Genomic DNA, 20596 nt, shown 5'->3' on the forward strand with positions numbered 1-20596 from the left:
TTTAACATCTCAACTTAAAGCCATATAACGAACGCATACCTCATTTTTTGAACATTTTAATGTCATACATTAATTTACAAATTTGTTTTAGTTTTAGATCTCCGTTAGCCAATCTATCGACTTGGCTGTTAAGTGATGATGTGACAAATGTGAGACACATAATTTTGCTGATGTGGCAATGTCATGTCGATAAAAAATAAATTACATTGTGCCATGTAGGACACAATTTGCTAACTTGAAGAAGTAGCAACTTTAAGGCCAGTCGTATTCGCGGCCCCACCTGGAACTGGGAACAGCCCCTCGTACAAGCTAAAGACCCTCCTTGCAAGCTAGGCACATCAAACAAGTAAATGATTTAATCCACAACTCTAACAATCATACGCTCTTCTAGTATCTACAAAATTCATATCAACCGAGGTGCACAACACTTAGACTTGAGAGATTTCCAAGTTCACGAGGAATTATTCACTCAAACTGATCAGAAAGTAAAACAGATCTCTTTAAGTGAATAAAAATGCTATGTAATAACCCCAAAGTCGGCAGAACATTCCGTTGGTGAAAAAGTTGGATCTTAACTCAAGATTGTGAAAACGTTAGATCTTAGCTCAAAACAGTGGCAAACTGGCAATAACAAAGTAGCATAGAAAGGAACATCAAATTGCCTTCTGAAGGCAAATGCGCATTCACGGCAATAAATCCAATATCGTGGTCGGCAGAACTATTAGATAAACGCGCCATTTCAGATAATAATTGTTAAAGAAGCAATATCCTAGTAAATAATGAGAAGAAAAGGCTGAGTTTGAAGAAAGTACCTTCTGTAGGCGGAAAACAACAACGAATGATACAAACGTCAAAGAAAAGTAAAGTGGAAACTTTTTCCTATATACCAGGGAGCCTCACTTTTTTCTAAACCATCCTCTACGACATGAGCACTTTTTCTAAACCACCCTCTACGGCATGAGATTGAGACCGCATTTTCTAACACATCAATGAGAGTAGCAGTCGGACAGACCCTAGGAATCTTTGACAAAAGTTTCATGGATGATAAGATGGAATAATTACTTTCTTTGAATGGTTGGTCCTTCAAATTTAATCTCTAAATTTAATCCCATCCTCTACGGCATGAGCACTTTTTCTAAACCATCCTCTACGGTATCAGACCGCATTTTCTAAACAGATGCACATCAATGAGAGTAGCAGTCGGACAGAGTCTCGGAATTTTTGACAAAAAGTTCCATAGATGATAAGATGGAATAATTACATTCTTTGAATGGTCGGTCCTTCAAATACGTTGCATTTTCTAACACATCAATGGTCGGTCCTTCAAATTTAATCTCTAAATTTAATCCCATCCTCTACAGCATGAGCACTTTTTCTAAACCATCCTCTACGGCATCAGACCGCATTTTCTAAACAAATGCACATCAATGAGAGTAGCAGTCGGACACTCTAGGAATCTTTGACAAAAGTTTCATAGCTGATAAGATGGAATAATTACGTTCTTTGAATGGTCGGTCCTTCAAATACGTTGTCTTGAGCATCTCGCCCGAACACGAATAGTAAGGATTTTAAAGATTCGGAATGTAATGAAGAGAGGAAAACATGCTTATATGGCTAACAAGATCAAAGAAATTGCAAAAAACAACAAATGGGGAAAACTACAGAACATGGGTATTTCCTAAAACTCCATCACGTTTTCAATTCAAAATTTTCTGGGCATACAAAATGAAGCTTAGGGAATGAAGAGTAGAATTATTACCTTTGCCAGACCCGAAGTGGTTGCAAAAGCTTGAAAAACCACATGCCAATCCTAACAAAATCGAATCGACAAACGAAAGGAAACCCATTAAACCCACATTCCAATTCAACCAAAATTCAAACTTCACCTCAAATTAGATCACAGAAAGAGAAACAGGGGAAAACCCAAATGCAACAGGATAGAAAAACAGGGGGGGGGGAGAGAGAGAGAGAGAGAGAGAGATTACAATGAGTCGTACCCAGTGCACAAGGCTCCCGCTTTACCCAGGGTCTGGGAGAGGTAAATGTCGACTAGCCTTACCCCCATTTATGGAGAGGCTGCTCCCAAGTCTCGAACCCGAGACCTACCGCTCATGGGCGAAGGCACTTGCCATCGCACCAAGTGCGACCTCCAGAGATTACAATGAGTGAGTCGGCAAAATTTGAAAGCTTCGGTGAACTCGCGGCTCCCCTTCGACTCGTTGCATCAAGAGGATTAGAAGATTCTGGAAATAAACAAAATTACTGAACGGCTATAAACTGAATTAAATAAAATTCTCAGAATTTCGTAAAATCAAAATCAAATACCAACATACTTCCTCATGTGTTATGTTTTGCGAAAACTCAAATGAAAATGTACAAAAAAAAAACATAATTATACAGTAGCAACTCTTCATAGAATTCTTCCTCTATCTCCTCCACTTTTTGACCATGATGTCTGCTTCCATATATTGAGCTCAATTCTTCAGAGCTTGAAGAGAGACTAAACCTTTGATGTGGAGGCAGTCCAGCAATAGCATATGCAACCGCTGCAGCAGCCGCATCTTGCGTGGGAACCTGTTCGAGAAGGTAAACAACGCATGAATACATTTATGACAGAAAATAAACGTTTATTTTAACCCTGTACCAATCAGCTAAATTTCGCAGTAAGCACAACATTTTCATTCCCTACTTAACAATGAATTAACTACGACTGCCAGATTAATAAGCATTGTTCTTAACCAAACTGTTATTCAGTATATAATGCAAAATACACATGAAACCGCAGATAATCTACCAAACCAAAATACAAATGAATTAACTACGATACTTATTAAATTTAACCTTCTTAATTAACACGAAACCGCAGATAATCTACCAAACCAAACTGTTATTCAGTATATAAAGCAAAATACACACGCTTGGAACAAACATTTCAAATTATATGATCTAATGAAACGATTTCAACTCGCTTTTACTCCGAAACAATCGACTTTCACACAACTAAACACTAAACGCATCGAATTGGAGGCCTTAAAAGCTGCATTACGTGCAAAAACTGAAATTTCAATCACCTCGGGGCGATCAGAAGCAGAAGGAAGAAGGCCGAGCGACCTGGCACACCTAATGGAGCTCAGAATCTTCTCGCTGACCTTTGACAAATCCATCGCACCACCTTGAAACAGCAAAAAGGGGACCAAGAACGAAACCCCAGAGCTCTCAGTGCCCTCGCTCAAATAGCCATTGAACACAAACGGATTCGCCAAAACGCTGCCGAAGGAAGATAGATTCAGCTGCATTTCAATTCGAACCATGGAAAATGACTAAATTAAAAAAAAAAAAAAATCAAGCAATCACGATTTTCTATCAGAGCAACCAGGAAGAGAATAAAATCCCCAGGAGCATAGAAAGAAGTCACCGAAATTGAATGGAATGGAGAGAGCCAACCACCGGGAGATGAGGAAAGTGGCAAGCCAAGGAGAGGGGCGAAGTATGAGTGAGTTTTGGGCTGTGGGTTTCGGATTTCTTGTTCAGGGGGAAGAGGGAGGATCCTAAAAAAGGATATGGATTGTCTGCCTCCCCATTTCATACACTTCTATTTCTATGGTCTTCTGCCCCCACCATCACAGTTAAGTCACGTCAATATTTTATATTAATTTTTTTTTATAAAAATAATAAGATAAAAAGTAATTAGAATATAAAATGTTAACGTGGCTTAATCCTGATCACATAAATAAGAGGGCATAGAGAAGGTAGACAATCCATATCCTTTAGCATAAAATATATAACCTTTCAAAAATAATCAAAAGCTTACAAATGTCAATTAACAACATACTCAAAATAATAAATTAGTACATATTTCAATTAACAAATCACAAATAAAGTGGAATTCAAATTGATAAACTGGCAAGGGAAAATGCATTAACATTTTCATGCCATCCGCCTTGATGACAATATTCATGAGTATGAGATTTTATAGAAATAGATAGTGAAATGAGAGAAAAAAATAACAAAGAATGCTCATTTTTTTCAACCAGAAGAGCAATCCAAAAACAAAAACAAAAAATAGAACAAAAAACGAACCCGTCTTTCAATTTTAGCTTCTTTTGTTTTTTTTGAACTGTTCAATTTTAGCTCTTTTACACCATTGAAAAAACATTTCAATAAAATTTTGGAAATTGTTACTTATCATTCTTCAGAAGCATCTTTATGATTTGTAGACATACTTAAAAATAAAATAAAAAGTAGAGATATAAATCTAAACAACCTCCAATGGATACACTAATAGGATTGTCCAGTTGATCACCAAATACTTCCAAAGATTATAATCTTTGTTACATGCTTGTCCGACCCACCCCCCAAAGGAAGGCAAAAATCAAAATTTGCCTCTGCCTTGGGTTACTGAAAGTTTAAACTAAAATGGACCTGGCATCTTTGCCCTCCCACTTTTCATACACTCTCATCATCTCCTATTTGTGTGATTACGGTTAAGCCACGTCAACATTTTATATTACTATTGTTTTTTGTCTTATTATCTCTATAAAAAAATCAATATAAAATTTTAATGTGGCTTAACCATGACCGTACAAAATAGAAAGGGATAAGAGTGTATGGGAAGTGAGAGGGCAGAGAAGCCTTTATCAGCAACGTCGAAAACCACTAAACAACCACCATTCCAATAAATCTCACATAAAACTCAAGAAAGAACAATGCAAAGAATAATAGAAAAATATTGAAAGACAAGATTTACCAAAATGTTCACAATGAAGAAGAATTCTCGCCTATCATGCACCGCATATTTCTGCAGAACAAAAAAATTGCAAAAAATATGAGTCGTTTTAATCACCATTTCTTAACAACTATTCAGTAAAGGATCAAACAATCATGCCACAAAACAAATTTGAGAAAAAAAGGGAACTAAATTAAGTTGAGTAGGGTAAATAATTGAAGTGACTTTGAGGCATTTAAGTTAAGATTTTTGTTTAGTGTTGTCAACCCAGATTTGTAACATAATTTTGTTCTGTTACACATTATCCAAATAGCAGATATGTACTATTTTAACACAACAGCAACACATTGCTTACAACAACAAAAAGACAGATTAGACAAATATACAGGTACACCATCATGTAATTTAAAATCAAAATAAACAGAACTTGAATTACATCACTAAAAACACAGTATCGTTCTCTGTGATTTATTTATTTTCTTGCAAATTTTCTACACCTGCATACAGTATCGTTCTCTCTTTCCGCGTTTAGGGGCAGCAAACCAAATGAGATGAAGTTTCGGTAATACTTTATATTCTTCCTTCACTGTCGTTGTAGCATGCATGATGCATTCATCCACATGCAGAGACGAGGGACCGGTCCCTATACTTCTGGCATTTCTTTTTACTTCTTTTCCTGCCGTAATACTTTGTTTCCAGGTCTTTTGTACGTGCAATTTATGCCCTTGTCCTGCACTTCTCAGAGATTTAAACAGAGCCCTCTTCTTAACCCTTATGCTTAGGATGTCAAGCAACTACAGATCGGTACATGTCGAGTCGAGTAGTTTTTATTTATTCTAGGAACAACAAAGCTGCTTCATAATGTATCCAATTTCAAATCTACAAACTTTACGTATATTGGCATCAATATGAATGCTTTGTGACAGAGAATGCCTCTCTAACAACCCGTCCCGAAATTTACTGTACATAAATGGTATTTTTGTATTTTCATCAAGTTTGGAAATTTATCTTCCTTTTAAAATTTGTTTTTGGTCTTAAATGGTGAGCCAAGGGGACCCACCCCCCCTGATTTTGTCCCCGAGCCCTCTTCTCTCTTTCTTCCTCTCCTTCTTCCCTTTCCCGTATACTTCTATTCCTCTCTTCTCTATGATCACACTCACACCCAGCTGCACTCCCTGCTCGAGGAAGACACAATCACCATCTAAACCTCGTCCCTTTCCTCTTCCTCTTGCCTCTGCGCAACTCAGCGAAACCAAGAAAATAACCTCCGGCGAGTCCGACGGCTTTCGAGGCCATTACCGGCCAAACCACGGCGAGTTGGCCGGCGTGAAAGGTATCAATCTCTTCGTCTCGTCGAGTACTATAACTTTCCTTTTTGTTTCACTCAATTTCATTGAGTATTGAAGACGTTATACGCATTTGAATCTTACCCAGTTTCTGGCGACCTCCGAGGCTTTCGAGGAAATTTCCGGCCAAACCACGGCGTGTTAGATGTCGTGTGAGGTATGATTCTCTTCGTCTCTTCCAGGGCTACAACTTTTGTTTTTGTCTCGCTTGATTTCATTGAGTAGTGACAAAATTATGGCCGTTTAAAGTGGGGTGGTTTTCCGGGCGAATTTCCGGCCTTCTTCTTCCTTGGCAACAGGCCACCCGGCCTTTCCCTCTCCCTCGGGCCTTAGGCCCGTGTTGTCTTAAGCCCAAAACCCTAGCCCCTTTAGTTTTTAAGTTTTGTTAATTGGTTTTAAAACCCAAAAAGGGCTCGGGCCTTATATAAATGGCCTTGGGCCGGTTTTGATTTAAAGGGGGCTTAAAGCCCTGCCCTTGTGAGGCCTTAGGGCCTTGTGCCTGTGTGTGTGTGTGTTTTTGGTGTGTGTGTTTGGGCTAAAGCCCAAACCCCAATTTTTCCACCCTAAACCCTTTTAACCCAAAAGCCCTAGGTTCCTAAAATCTATTAGGGCCTAACCCATCCAACCCAATTCCCTTATTTTATTTAGTTCAAAACCCAATAGGTCCTAACCCTATTTAACCTAAACCTAAACCCTAATCCGGATTTCAAGCCTAAAACCCGTTTGACCTAATTTGACCGTTGACCCCCGGTCAACGTTGACTTTAGGATTGACTTTTTGGGTTTTCGTCCGGGACCCTTCTTAGGGTAATTCGATGTTCTGAATCCGTTTCCAATGTCCATTTTCCCAAATTCAATTGCTATTATATAGTTTAATTTATTGGACTCTTTAATGTGCTTAGGGGCAATTATTGTGACGTTTCCGTCTTTGCTAGTGGCGCAGCTTTTGACGGCGAAGTACTGTGAGTGGACCATTTCTAAAATTACATGATTTTATAGTAATTGCATAAATGATTAGCATGCCTACGGATTTATGATTTGATTTATGTGAAGCCTGATGATTTAAGATATTGATTATTGTCTCGTGTTTTGGTGAGGAATTAATTGTTAGCCTATTTTGAACTATATTTTAATATATCATATTTTCTATAAAAATCATGAACTGGTAGACTATCTGACAGATGACGATAGGATGCTAGAACATGTTTTTGAACCCCTCTTTATAGTGTAGACGATGATCGGTAACCTATGCTATGAAGTGGTTATTTAAGAGAGGCGTAACTATTTGTGCGTACCTGGTGGATACTATGCCGCCTGGGGCGAGGATCTGGTGTTGGCATTTAGGCCGGGAGAAATAATCCCTAGCAAAAGGCTGAGGGACACGGTGACAGGCATTGGGCCGGGAGGGAGTTATCTCTGGCTACGGGCACAGAGACTTAGGTGCAGGCATTGGGCCGGGAGTTATATTTATTCGGTGATCTTACTAGCAGCACACCGCGCTTACGAGACGATTTATGAGACGTTTACTGTTTTGATTTATGCGATGAGATTCCGCAATATGGCTTTTGAGATATTTTTGGCATGCTAGGATTTTTATTAAATCCATCACTTATTATGCTAGTAGTTTTCATTTATATAAACTTTGGGGGTTAGTATGTTAATAACTGTTTTATTATTATTGTATATATAAACTTGGTCCACTCACCTTTGTTTTGCGCCCCTATTCAGGACTTAGAATCAAGGCACCTAATCCCGGCGTGAAGACACTTCCACAGTAGCATCTTCGGATCCTCTCGATGTAGGACCCACTTCCTTATTCATCCAATTTTATCTTAATTATTTTTAGTGATTAGATTTAGTTGTATGTTCTGAGAACGTTCCTGAAATTATTAATTCTTCGTATTTTTAAATTTCTAACCCTTATTTATTTCTTATTCTTAGCTTTTGTATCAATTAATGGCTTCCGTCACCCTTGGGTGTCAGCCAGCAAGTGTCTATCATGGTATTCAGGGAATATCAGGGTCGGGGCGTGTCAAAATGGCAGAAAAAATAAAATAAAAGAAAGGATGAACAAAGTTCGATCAATGAAAAGAGCAAGAAAGAAGATATTGAGTAGAAAAAAGCCGAAAGGTGTCACGTGAATTTGTACGAATAAGAAAGAGAAGTACTACGAAAAGAAGGGGAGAGAGAATAGAGAGAATGGAAAGAATAGACAGAACAAAAGAAAGATTGAGAGGTAAAACTGTAAATAAAAAACCAATTGAAAATACAACCATGAAATAATGCGAGTTTGCTAATAATTAATTAACAAATAACTATTCTCTAAACCATTTTCACACATTTCCATGTCATTCAATTTACGTTTGCTAAATGAAGGGGTACTTGTTACGAGAACAAGTCTTTTTAATTTTATAAGGGATAATATTTTTATAAAACAAAGTGAAAAAGAACTACAATCAAACAAAGGGACGAAATTTGAAAAAAAAAACATACAATTCAACCATACTGGCTTATTCGTTGTAGCAAAGGAAATGCCAACAACAAGAAGCTCATTCAAAGTACAAAACAAAGCTAAACATATTCAACAATTATATGATATAGTTTAAGCACTATCCTATCCTGAAAGAAGAATGCCCCATGGCATGTTTACTAGCAAAGAACCAAGCACAATCCAAAACCCCGTGGAGAATCTAAGTCCCAAGGTCATGTAGAACAACTTGTCTTCGAGTAAATGGTATCCTCCTCCTCTGTCCTGCTCAACTGTTTGTGGCGGTATCACCCCATTCACTTTGCAAATCTTGTAGAGCAGAGGTCCGCAAAGTTTGTTGTTGACGAAGCTAGATTGATCAAGGCTCTGCAGTTGAGTGTTTTCCGGAATTTGTCCCGTCAAATTGTTGTAGGTCAAATTCAAGTGACTTAGAAATGTCAAATTTGTCATGCTCGAAGGAATTTCACCATGGAGTTTGTTCGTGGACAAATTGAGAGATTCTAACCATCTCATATTACCAATCTTTGAGGGAATTATTCCGGTGAAGCGATATTTTGATAAGTTGAATGACTGCAATGCGAGGAGGCCTGTAAGTTCTTCATTGAAATCTTGCTTGAACATTAGAAGTGCTTGTCTTTCGCTTTCTTTCCAAAGTGGAGGCCAACGGAGATTTCCATTGCATAAACCAATACGGATAGTAATGGTTGCAATAGCTAGAAACCTGATTAGTAGTAAAACAACTCTCGTGCTTCTCTCCATATAGTTTTAGTGTATGAAGTAGGTGATGTGCATGAGCAATGAGCTATCCAGAGTAGTGCCAGCTATATAAACTAGGGAGCCTCACTTTTTTCTAAACCATCCTTTACGGATGAGCACTTTCTACGGCATGAGCAGTTTGTCTAAACCATCCTATACGGCATGAGACCGTATTTTCAAAATCGATGCACATCAATAACAGTAGCTGTCGGACGGACTCTTGGAATCTTTGACAAAAGTTTCATAGATGATAAGATGGATTAAACTAGTTATTTTGATTCTCAGACACAACACACTTTAATCTTTTTGCTGTTGAGTGACAAATAATTAAAAATATAAAAAAAACTTAAAATATTTGGTTCTCAATCTAAATCCCAAACAACGCTTGAAAAGATTTGAAATTTAGCCGCTGAGCTCGTATTCCTCGTCATATTGCTCGAAAGTATTGACAAATTTGCCAATTAGATGCTTACAGCTTCAACTTTTCATCGAATTGGCATGGAAAGGCCCATAGTTTGAAAAATAGAATGAAGGGTAAATCACCAAAATGGTCCCTGAGATTTGCATAACTCATCACTTTAGTCCATGAGATTCCAAATCGATAGAAGTGGTCCCTGAGATTATCCATCATCCATCATTTTGGTCATTCCGTTAAAAACTCTGTTAAGTGTCCCGGAACTCTTGGCCGGAAGTTTTGGCAATTTTCAAAGCTTCGTAACGCAATCGTTTCTTAACCAAATTCGACCCATACTATATCAAAATGAAGATAGGAAAGTGTAGAATAAGATTATACCTATTTAGAAGCCCAATGGTTGCCGGAGATTGCCGGAAAATAGCCTCAAAGTTGACTGTTCCGAGTGAAAACTTGAAAACTCGCCGGAAACTAGGTAAACTTTAAGGCCCTGTTTGGCACACCGTATAAAGCACCAAATAGTACTAATAATACGGTGTACGGTGTTTGGTGCCGTTTGGATAATAAGCACCGGATTAAATAATCTGGGCCCACCTTTTTTACTCGGTGTATACCTGCTTCCTAATCCCGTCCAATTTCTCCGTATAACTTAGTCGGCCTCTTGCTCGTTCTCGCTCTCGCTCTCTGCTCGCTCTCCGCTCGTTCTCACTCTCGCTCTCCGCTCCTTCTCACTCTCGCTCTCCGCTCATTCTGCCATCACCTGCAACTGGCAGGTGAGGAACCTGGGAACTTCCGCTCGTTCTCACTCTCGCTCTCCGCTCCTTTTACCATCGCCTACAACTGGCAGGTGAGGAACCTGGGAACTTTGAATCAGGAGATTGTGAAGGTAGCAAGAAATTTGGACTTAGAATTGCAGGGCTTTGCCCCGAAGGGAGCCCTTCCAAAAATTCTCAGAGGCCAAGGCTGAGCCCAGGCCAGTAAGGGGGTTTGGGATTCTTTTGCAGTCGGGGAAAGAGAAGAAGAAGAGAGAAAGGGAAGGAGTTTGGGGGTGCAGCGGAGAGATCTGGGTTTCATTATTTGGGATTCTTCTATTATGTAGTCGGGGAAGAAGAATGGAGAGAGGGAGGGAGTTTGGAGGTGCGGCGGAGAGATATGGGTTTCATTTTTTTTTTTTAAGTTTAATTTTATTTTAAGTTTTCCTCCTATCCGATATAATACCAAACACTGTATAAATAATACGGTCATTAATCTGATACTGCACCAAACGCCCGACTAATTTAGTCAGTACTGTCCGGTGACTATTTATCCTATCCGACAAATATAGTCAGTACAGTCCGAGCTGCCAAACAAGGCCTAAATGTTCATAACTTCTTCAATACTCAACGAAATCAAGTGATTCAAAAACAAAAATCATACTTCTCGACGATAAAAAGAGAATGGTACCTTTTTTGATGGCTAACTCGTCGTGTTTTGGCCGGAAAATGGCTCGAAAGTGGCTGTCTTGGTTTCGAGTTAGCCACTTTCGAGCTGTTTTCCGGCCAAACCACGGCAATTTAGCCGTCAAAAAAGGTACAATTCTCTTTGTATTGTCGAGAAGTATGATTTTCATTTTGAATCACTTGATTTCGTTGAGTATTGAAGAAGTTATGAACGTTTAAAGTTTACCCAGTTTTCGGCGAGTTTTCAAGTTTTCACTCGGACCAGGCAACTTTGAGGCTATTTTTCGGCCATCTCTGGCAACCATTGGACTTTGAAATAGGTATAATCTTATTCTACACTTTCCTATCTTCATTTTGATATATTATGGGTCGAATTTGGTTAAGAAACGATTGAGTTACGAAGCTTTGAAAATTGCCTAAACTTCCGGCCAAGAGCTCCGGGACACTTAATGGAGTTTTTAATGGAATGACCAAAATGATGGATGGTGGACAATCTCAGGAACCATTTTGGCGATTTACCATGAAAGGGAAAATGGAAAGTTCCAAATATTCATGACATTTTTTTTTGTCAAACAATAGATTTGTTAGATTAGATTTTAGATTAGGGAGCCGACGGAGTTCGAACCCACGCCGTGGTTTAAGAGCCACATTCCTCCCCACCACTGTGGTAGATTGCCACTCGTATGACAATTTGTTATATTTAATCAGTCTCGAAACAACTAGACAAGTTGTTTCTGAGGTGTAAGAATAGTAAAAGAAAAATCAATTTCTTGAGACAGAAAGAAAAGAAAAAAACACAGAAGAAAGGAATAAGGAGAAACATAACAAGTGTTTACAACAGTTAAGTGTTTTTTTTTTTTTTTTTTTGTCAAAACAACACTTAAGTGTTGGCCGACCCAATATGTAGGAGAAAAACTAGATTTTGAAGTCTGAAAATCCACCTAGCTAGGCATTGAAGAAGTAAATGTGTTCTCAGAACGATCACTGATGTCAAGTGAAGTAAGATTTGTGATGCTTTTCTAATATCTTCAAAGTTCATATCTGTGACCATATTTTCTACCTTTTCGGGACAGTGATTCGCGTGGCAGTCTAATTCTCGCCTCAATTCAGATCATGTTCATTCCGACGATCCATATGAATAGAGAGATCTGAAATGCACAACAGCAATCCGCCAACTTTGGGTGGTAACCGAAAGGAGTCCTAAGCGGATATATTGACCAAGGCCGGCCCTGAGAATTTCGGAGTTCTAAGCGAGCTCCGAGCCTCGAGTGGGGTCCTAGAATTCTCTGACCGCCAACTCTTTGTACATTGATATGTATAAAAAAAAATCCGCTAAATACATGAAAAATATCTATTTCTACATCAAGTATCTTAATTTAAAAATTAATATCAAATACTAAAAAGGCCCCTATCTTTTATTACGTACCTAAAAATTCTTCAGGGTTAGGTTTAGACTTTTATGTTTGACATTAGAGAGGTTAAGTTTCATATCCCTAACTTTTATTTGTATTTTTCTTATTTTCATTTTTAGAGGCATAAAATTTATGTCCCTCCTTTTTTTTTTGGTATTCTTTTTCTTGTATTATGAGAGATAATGCTTTTAGCTCATGACTAGGCGTAACTTGTTTCTCAATATCAATAAAATTCTCTTTATACAGCCGAGGTTTTAATAAATAAATAAAAAATAAAATAAAAGACAATGTCTTGAAGGGGAAAGGAAGGAGTGGGTGGGGTTGGCTGGTTAATTAGTGTCTTATAATTAATAATTTGATTCCAGATTTACAAGTCACTGATTACAAATTTACACTCTTTTTTTTCAAACACATATCAATGTGTTACATGTAATTCTGTACGTAATACATAGGCTTTCTCAGTTAACCTCATCTAAATAGGTAAAAAATAATTTCCTATATATTTTCAAATAATGCTACTGAGGAAGAAGCCATTTGGAACCCTGAATATTGCCAAGGCTGATGAAAGGTTTTGCTTCTGCATCGCTTAGTTTTCTGGTGTAGCGAGCTTGACTGGTTATATTTGACCCTTGACCCCAATTGTTGTACTCTCCATAGAACAAATTGCTGCAAAAATACCACATAAATCAAATTAATATACATGGATTCCAAGAATAATAAAGCACTTTAAAAAAAAATGGGCAAAACAATAGGAAAGAATTTGCTTACGATTCACGTTCAGGGTGGCCAAAATCACTCCACCGTTCAGGGTGGACAATATCCGCTATGTCGGTGTAGGCAACCACCACGTTAGGGCTGCTTCCCCAAGCCCTACCCAAATATGTCCGACGAGCATACGTGGTGCCAGTTATTTTGCAATGCACAAACGAAAATCCACTATCCTCCGAAGCACTGTCCCTTTGTTGTGCCGTTATCACTGTCAAATTCCGTTCTACGACATGTATCTCAGTGTTCTGCACCAAATTATCACACTATACATGAGAAGAGGATAAAAAATATAACATGGTGTTGGGGCTTAAAAAGACTTCTCTACTTTGGAGACGTTTATCTGACAAAGAAGAATGTAATGCAGTGGAATTGATAGGCAAGAGAAAGAAAGAATACTCAAAGTATTACACAAGATTTTTTATTCACTCACAAACTTAGCACAAGAGGAAACACTCAAACACTCCTAGAAGCTTTGTTGCTTCTTCTCACTTCTCACTTCTTGCTCTCTTGGTTGTTACAAATGGTGTGGATGCCTTCTCCTTTTATAGGCATGGATGGAACCTTGGAGAAGCATGGAAGCATCATGCTAGAGATATCTAGATAATTCCACTACCTTCCTAAATTAGAATTATCTACATTAATCTTGTATGTTGGTGGAATCCTCACCATTCTTCTAGACTCTTCCACCAACTTGAACTTTGCTAGAATTCTCTAGCATGTGCATGGATCTTTCTTTGTGTATGGGCCGGATCAATTGTCTTGGGACAAGACAAGATTACATTTCAACATCCCCCCTTAATATTGTCTTGTGATGCCAATTGATTTCCTCAATCTAACAAAGTCTTCTTGTTTGAGTGGCTTGGTGAATATGTTGGCGACTTGGTCTTGTGACTTCACATATTCCACTTGCACATCCTTTCTTGCAATGTACTCTCTTATGTAGTGATAGCGGGTATCTATGTGTTTGCTCCTATCATGGAATACTGGATTCTTTGCTAGAGCTATTGCAGACTTGTTGTCAACATAGATCTCTGTTGGCTCTTCTTGTGGCATGTTTAATTCTTTTAGCAAGTTTCTCAGCCATATTGCATGATAGACACATGAGGTAGCAGCTACGTATTCAGCTTCGCAGGTAGAAAGAGTGACAATCGGTTGTTTCTTCGACATCCATGTGAATGCAATGTCTCCCATGAAGAACACAAATCAGTAGTGTTTTTTCTATCGTCGGAATCTCCTGCCCAATCATTGTAGCTATATCCAGCAAGTTTGCAGTTATCAGAACTTGAATAGAACAAGCCAAAGTTAATAGTACCTTTAAGATATCGAAGAATTCTTTTGGCAGTCTTCAAATGTGTAGTTGTGGGATTCTCCATGTAGCGACTGACTAATCCAACGACATAGAGAATGTCTGGTCTTGTGCATGTCAAGTAGCGCAAGCTTCTAACTAAACTCTTGAAAAATGTTGGATCTACACTTTCTCCTTCGTCATGCTTGGTTAGTTTGACTTCGTACTCCATTGGCGTGCTTATGGGCTTGCAGTCTTCCATTTTGAACTTTTTCAGTATCTCCTTTGTGTAGCTTTCTTGGGAGATGAAAATGCCTTCTTTGTTCTGCTTGACTTCAATGCCTAGGTAGTATGCCATCAACCCAATGTCGGTCATCTCGAATTCTTTGGTCATCACTCTCTTGAACTCTTCATACATGCTTGGATTACTTCCGGTGAAGATTAGATCATCCACATATAAGCACACAATTAAAATATCTCAATCTTTGACTTTGACGTAGAGAGCATGTTCATGAGGGCACTTGATGAAGTTGTTCTCTTGAAAGTACTTGTCGATGAGACTATTACATGCTCGTGGCGCTTGTTTTAACCCATAGAGGGCTTTCTTCAGCTTTAGAACTTTATTTTCATGCCTTTTGATTTCATAGCCTGTCGGTTGCTGAATGTAGACTTCTTCTTCAAGGACTCCATTTAGGAAAGCGGACTTCACATCCATTTGTTGAATCTTCCATTTGTTTTGAGCTGCCAAAGAAATTAGTAATCGTATAGTTTCCAACCGAGCTACAGGTGCAAATACCTCATCATAGTCGATTCCGGCTCTTTGACTATAACCCTTCGCCACTAATCTCGCCTTGTATCTTTCGACCTCTCCGTTGGCATTTTTCTTTGTCTTGTACACCCACTTGACTCCGATGGCTTTGTGTCTTTTCGGAAGAATAGCGAGTTCCCATGTATCATTCTTCTGGATTGCTTCAATTTCTTCATCCATTGCTTTCCTCCACTTAGTATCTTGTATTGTTTCTTGGAAGTCAACTGGTTCACAATCAGCAAAGAGACAGAAAAGTGTAGGATTATCAAGTCTTTCAGCTAACTCATAGAGATCTCGTAGACTTCTTGTGTGTGGTACTTCTCTTTCATTTAGACTCTCACTTGATGATGTTGATGCTGGTGAATTGCCATGATTGGTTGATATTGGTGAAGCAGGTGGAGTGGTGGATTCTTGTTGAACCTCTCTTGCTTGCTTCATCATCCCTTGTTCATTATCTTCTTCAAACTGAGGAAAGAAATGAAGATCACCTACATGGGAGCCAAAATCCCATTCTCCTTCTTCATCGAACGTCACGTCTCGACTGATCACCGTTTTCCCATTGTTTGGATTATACAGCTTATAGCCTTTTGAATTTGAGTCATAGCCGATGAAGATGAACTTCTCACTTTTGTCGTCGAGTTTGGTTCTCCTCTCGTCTTGTACATGTACATGGGCTATGCTTCCAAAAACTCTTAGATGGGAGATACCTGGTTTTCTTCCACTCCATGCTTCTTGCGGAGTCTTTCCCCACACACTTCTTGTTGGAGACCGATTTGATAGGTAGACAGCACATGCTACCGCTTCTGCCCACATCTCCTTAGGCAATCTCTTACTTTTGAGCATGCTTCGAGCCATGTCGATGATGGTTCGATTTTTTCTTTCCGCCACACCATTTTGTTGAGGGGATCTTGGAACTGTCAAAGGTCGACGAATTCCATTGGCTTCACAGAATTCTTGAAATTCCTTTGAAGTGAATTCTCCTCCTCGATCAGATCTCATGGCTTTGATCTTGCAACCACTCTCCTTTTCTACAACGGCTTTGAATTTCTTGAATGCTCCAAAGACTTCTAATTTCTGCTTCAAGAAATACACCCAGGTTTTCCTTGAAAAATCATCAATGAAGAGAAGGAAATAATTATTTTTACCCAAAGAGCTTGGTTTTATTGGACCGCACACATCGGTATGAATGAGCTCGAGTGGCTTCTGGGCTCTTGTGGTCGACTTCTTTAGAAAGCTTTTCCTGAACTGTTTCCCAAGTAAACATCATTCGCAAACTTGATCAGGGGGCTGATACACGGTAAGCCTCTCACCATCTCCTTCTTGGATAATAACTTCAATCCCCCAAAATTAAGATGCCCAAAACGAAGATGTCAAAGCCATGATGTGTCTTTGTAACATGTTTTGAGGCACTTTGCAACATCATTTTGAATATTCATAGGAAACATCCTATTCTTTGACATTTTCACCTTGGCAATTAATCTTCCTTTGTCATCTCTAAGAAAAAGGCTATAATTTTTCATGTGAATATCATAACATTTTTCTAAGAGTTGACCCAAGCTCAAAATGTTGCTTTTCATATTGCGCACGTAGTAGACATTTGAAATTAATTGGTGACCGCCATTTTTCAGGGGAATAAGGATGTTACCTTTTCCTTTTACGGGTATTTTGGATTCGTCTCCAAAAGAAACGTTGTCACTCACCGATTCATTGAGCTCAACGAACATGCTTCTTCTTTCGCACATGTGGTTGCTGGCGCCGGTGTCAAGGTACTATGTATAGTCTTGGTCTCCATCATTGTTCTTGCATGCTAGTAGCACAATGTCATTATCTTCTTCCTCTTCTTTCACATAATTGACCTTCTCATCAAGTCTGTTGCTTAGAGCTCTACATTCCCAAGCATAATGCCCAAACTTTTGACAGTTGTAGCATTGAACTTGAGATTTTTCATACCTCAAGTTTGAGCGCCCTCTTCTACGACCTTTTGTTGAGCTTCCTCCTCTTTCATAGTTGATATGGTTGTTGAAGTTCCAACCACGTCTGCGTCCTCGACCACCACTTCTTTCGTACTGGCTTTTCTCGTTATCGAAGCTTTCTTCTTTCTTCTTTGGCTGAACATGCGTCTTGAGGAGCTGCTCATCATTCCCTTGCCTCTTTTTATGTTTCTCTTCATATGCTTGTAGCGAACCCATTAATTGCTCTATACTAATTTCTTCCAAGTTTTTAGTTTCTTCAATCGTCACGACAATGTGCTCGAACTTGGGGTCCAACGAGCATAGTATATTCTCCATAATTTTAACATCTTCTAACTTTTCTCCGTTTCTTTTTAATTGATTGGAAACGGCTAAGACTCTTGAAAATTAATCAGAGATTGATTCAGACCCTTTCATTTGTAGAGATTCAAACTCACCTCTTAATACTTGAAGACGAACATTTTTCACTTGTTTGGCTCCTTTGTAAGAGGTTTGAAGCTTCTCCCATGCTTGCTTGGCAGAAGTTGCACTGGAGACCTTCTCAAAGCCATTGTCATCTAATGCTTGGTAGATGAGGTAGAGAGCCTTCTTGTCTCTCTTTCTTGAATCTTTCAAACTCTCTTTCTGGGGTTGAGACAGGGTAGCTTCATCTTCTGGCTCAGTGTAGCCTTTCTCCACGACTTCCCATGCATCGTGTGCTCCCAAAAGGGCCTTCATTTTGATACTCAAATTATCGAAGTTGTTGTTGTCGAGCACTGGAACTTGGAAGGCTGCCATAGCGTTGCTAGCCATAGCTCTGGTACCACTTTGTTGGGGCTTAAAAAGACTTCTCTACTTTGGAGACGTTTATCTCACAAAGAAGAATGTAATGCAGCGGAATTGATAGGCAAGAGAAAGAAGGAATACTCAAAGTATTACACAAGATTTTTATTCACTCACAAACTTAGTACAAGAAGAAACACTCAAACACTCTTAGAAGCTTTGTTGCTTCTTCTCACTTCTCACTACTTGCTCTCTTGGTTGTTACAAATGGTGTGGATGCCTTCTCCTTTTATAGGCATGGATGGAACCTTGGAGAAGCATGGAAGTATCATGCTAGAGATATCTAGATAATTCCACTACCTTCCTAAGCTAGAATTATCTACATTAATCTTGTATGTTGGTGGAATCCTCACCATTCTTCTAGACTCTTCCACCAACTTGAACTTTGCTAGAATTCTCTAGCATGTGCATGGATTTTTCTTTGTGTATGGGCCGGATCAATTGTCTTGGGCCAAGATAAGATTACATTTCAACACATGGGTGGGTCGACTATAAACTTATACTTCTAAATATAACATTAGCAAATAAAAGACACTTCATAATTATTTAAGTTGATTATGTAACTCTACGTTGCAATGTGACGTTCAACCTAAAAAAATTCTCACGGACCTTAATTACGTACCAAGTAGAGGGGTTTTCCTTTTCTAAATATGAAATCTACAGTGCCTTGAATGAAGCAGTCTTTGAACAAATGTAACCCCTTGTAATCATAAAGGGTGTCCTGATATCCAATCATTTTGCAATTGTAGAAGGCTGCCTTGTTCCCGGATATCTGCACTGCAACTGCCTGTGCACCCTCTCTTATTCCATCCGGCTCCGGCGCTGAATTCTACAACAAAACAAAAAAATCCCTACATTAATCTATTAATTTTTAATTACCATCAAAATGACGCTCTAAGTGTGAGTTTGGAGAAGATGAATTCTAAGGGGACTCTCTCAAAAGTAAGACTTTCAATGCCCAACACTATAAAATAGGATAGTGCTATTCATACACCCTCTTTTATCTCCCACACATCCTTATTAATATTTTTTCATTGATATTTTCAATTCATTTGATCCGATGGTCAAAAATTAAGAGGGGTATGAAGTAAAAATAGGTATGTAGATAGCACTACCGTAAAACATTGTGCGGAAAACATGAGGTGACAAAAAGTCTACGAAGAACTTCACTTTTAAGAGAGTCCCCTTATATAGTACTTTCCTTGGAGAATTACATACTATAATAACAAGATTAACAGCCCTAAAATAGTCTGATTCCACAATCAATGTGCCACTATACACAGTCCCATACTTCTGCGCGGTGCCATCAAATGTAATATTTGGCATACTTTTTGGCGATCCATAAAATGTAACAAAGGGTTTGTTATGTGGAATTGTGATTTTCTCGTTGTACACTCCCCCTTTGATGTACACAAACATGCGTTTTGTGTTCCCGGCTGGAATGCTATTGATGGCGTCGGTGATGGTCTTGAAGTTTCCACCTCCATATTGCATGACCTTGATGACCTGGGGAGCATGCTCAGCCGCAACAAGGGCAGGGTCAAGCGTTGACTTTCGTTCATTGTAGGTTTTCACATTATTATCGAACCAGCTAGCTACTTGGGAACTATCGGAAGGTATCGGTATCGTATCATCGGCGATGGCAGCGGTACTTGAAGTGAGCAGAATTGTTATTATCATCAGAGATGCATTAATGAACATGCATGGCGTTTTTCCGGCCATCTTTCTCCTTCTTGACGCACGATAAATTAAAAAAAGTTAAGTTTTGCTCGAAAACTATACAAAAACAATCTAAACTTTTGTGAAATCTCAAATCTACGTTTTTCAGCTTTATTCTACTGATTAGCTAGAGCAGTAGGTTGATGGTTGTTCATGAATGAATAATACCACAATCCATGATTATAGGATTGACCCAAAATATGTGAGGTTAGAGAGCTCTAGCTCTCGCGCATGTTGATTTTTAATGGCAATAATACGTCTCAGATTCTAAGGCTTTCTCCCTAATATTTTAGGGCTCTCTTGAGAGCTAATTATATTACCTACTAAAAAATGCATAGCCAAAATTAAAAGTAGCTAAAGACAGTAATAATCCATAACATTGTTGCACCATAGGGAGGGGAGCGAGAAACATTTTTAGCGGGGGCAACCTTAATCTCCAGTTATACTTGAGAAAAAAAAAATTAAGATAGTAGAATATCTTCTATAATCTCATTGCTTTTTTTTTTCCTCAAATTTTATTAGGCCAACTTGTATGCATTTTTTTCACAATGATAGCTTATTATTATACTTATTATTTGGAAATCTCAACTGATCAATTAAAGTACTTAAATATAATAAATTCAAGTTTTTTTTTTTGTTTTGAAAT

The 20596-nt window shown here is 38.6% G+C and overlaps 2 protein-coding genes and 1 long non-coding RNA gene across 7 annotated transcripts; 1 reads left to right on the forward strand and 2 right to left on the reverse strand.

Moving 5' to 3' along the window:
* Positions 1-25: 25 nt before the first annotated feature.
* Positions 26-3582, reverse strand: LOC103425179 (uncharacterized). 5 transcript variants are annotated; one of them, XM_070825837.1, is made up of 5 exons: positions 3072-3582; positions 2399-2574; positions 2161-2243; positions 1760-1810; positions 26-329 (listed from the first exon to the last, which is right to left on the reverse strand). In XM_070825837.1, exons 1-3 carry the CDS (start codon positions 3309-3311, stop codon positions 2234-2236), a joined length of 426 nt encoding a protein of 141 aa, XP_070681938.1. In that variant the 5' UTR covers positions 3312-3582; the 3' UTR covers positions 26-329; positions 1760-1810; positions 2161-2233. The 5 variants fall into 5 exon arrangements, with proteins under 5 accessions (XP_070681938.1, XP_028958524.2, XP_070681936.1 ...); XM_029102691.2 differs by having other exon boundaries at positions 2507-2574; positions 3072-3291; XM_070825835.1 differs by lacking the exon at positions 26-329 and adding an exon at positions 1296-1532.
* Positions 3583-5811: 2229 nt separating this feature from the next.
* LOC108169601 (uncharacterized) lies at positions 5812-7998 on the forward strand. Its single transcript, XR_003775643.2, has 4 exons — positions 5812-6059; positions 6161-6229; positions 6974-7033; positions 7800-7998. It is a non-coding gene; the product is annotated as an uncharacterized lncRNA (long non-coding RNA).
* A 4901-nt stretch (positions 7999-12899) lies between these two features.
* Positions 12900-20164, reverse strand: LOC103401637 (putative pectinesterase 63). The gene is made up of 4 exons (XM_029102714.2): positions 19450-20164; positions 18854-19060; positions 13347-13591; positions 12900-13244 (listed from the first exon to the last, which is right to left on the reverse strand). Exons 1-4 carry the CDS (start codon positions 19951-19953, stop codon positions 13094-13096), a joined length of 1107 nt encoding a protein of 368 aa, XP_028958547.1. The 5' UTR covers positions 19954-20164; the 3' UTR covers positions 12900-13093.
* Between the last annotated feature and the right edge of the window lie 432 nt (positions 20165-20596).

This window comes from Malus domestica, chromosome 01, assembly GCF_042453785.1.
Source record: "Malus domestica chromosome 01, GDT2T_hap1".
NCBI classification, from domain to species: domain Eukaryota; kingdom Viridiplantae; phylum Streptophyta; class Magnoliopsida; order Rosales; family Rosaceae; genus Malus; species Malus domestica.

What these genes read in the sequence shown, in the direction of transcription:
- LOC103425179 (XM_070825837.1), bottom strand. Translation starts at nt 3,311, where the DNA reads ATGGTTCGAATTGAAATGCAGCTGAATCTATCTTCCTTCGGCAGCGTT. An exon ending in CTGCTTCTGATCGCCCCGAG is followed by an intron (nt 2,575 to 3,071) that starts GTGATTGAAATT and finishes CTTCTCGAACAG; the next exon opens with GTTCCCACGCAAGATGCGGC.
- LOC103401637 (XM_029102714.2), bottom strand. Translation starts at nt 19,953, where the DNA reads ATGGCCGGAAAAACGCCATGCATGTTCATTAATGCATCTCTGATGATA. An exon ending in CTGTTAATCTTGTTATTATA is followed by an intron (nt 19,061 to 19,449) that starts GTATGTAATTCT and finishes GTTTTGTTGTAG; the next exon opens with AATTCAGCGCCGGAGCCGGA. An exon ending in AAGGAAAACCCCTCTACTTG is followed by an intron (nt 13,592 to 18,853) that starts GTACGTAATTAA and finishes AATTTGGTGCAG; the next exon opens with AACACTGAGATACATGTCGT.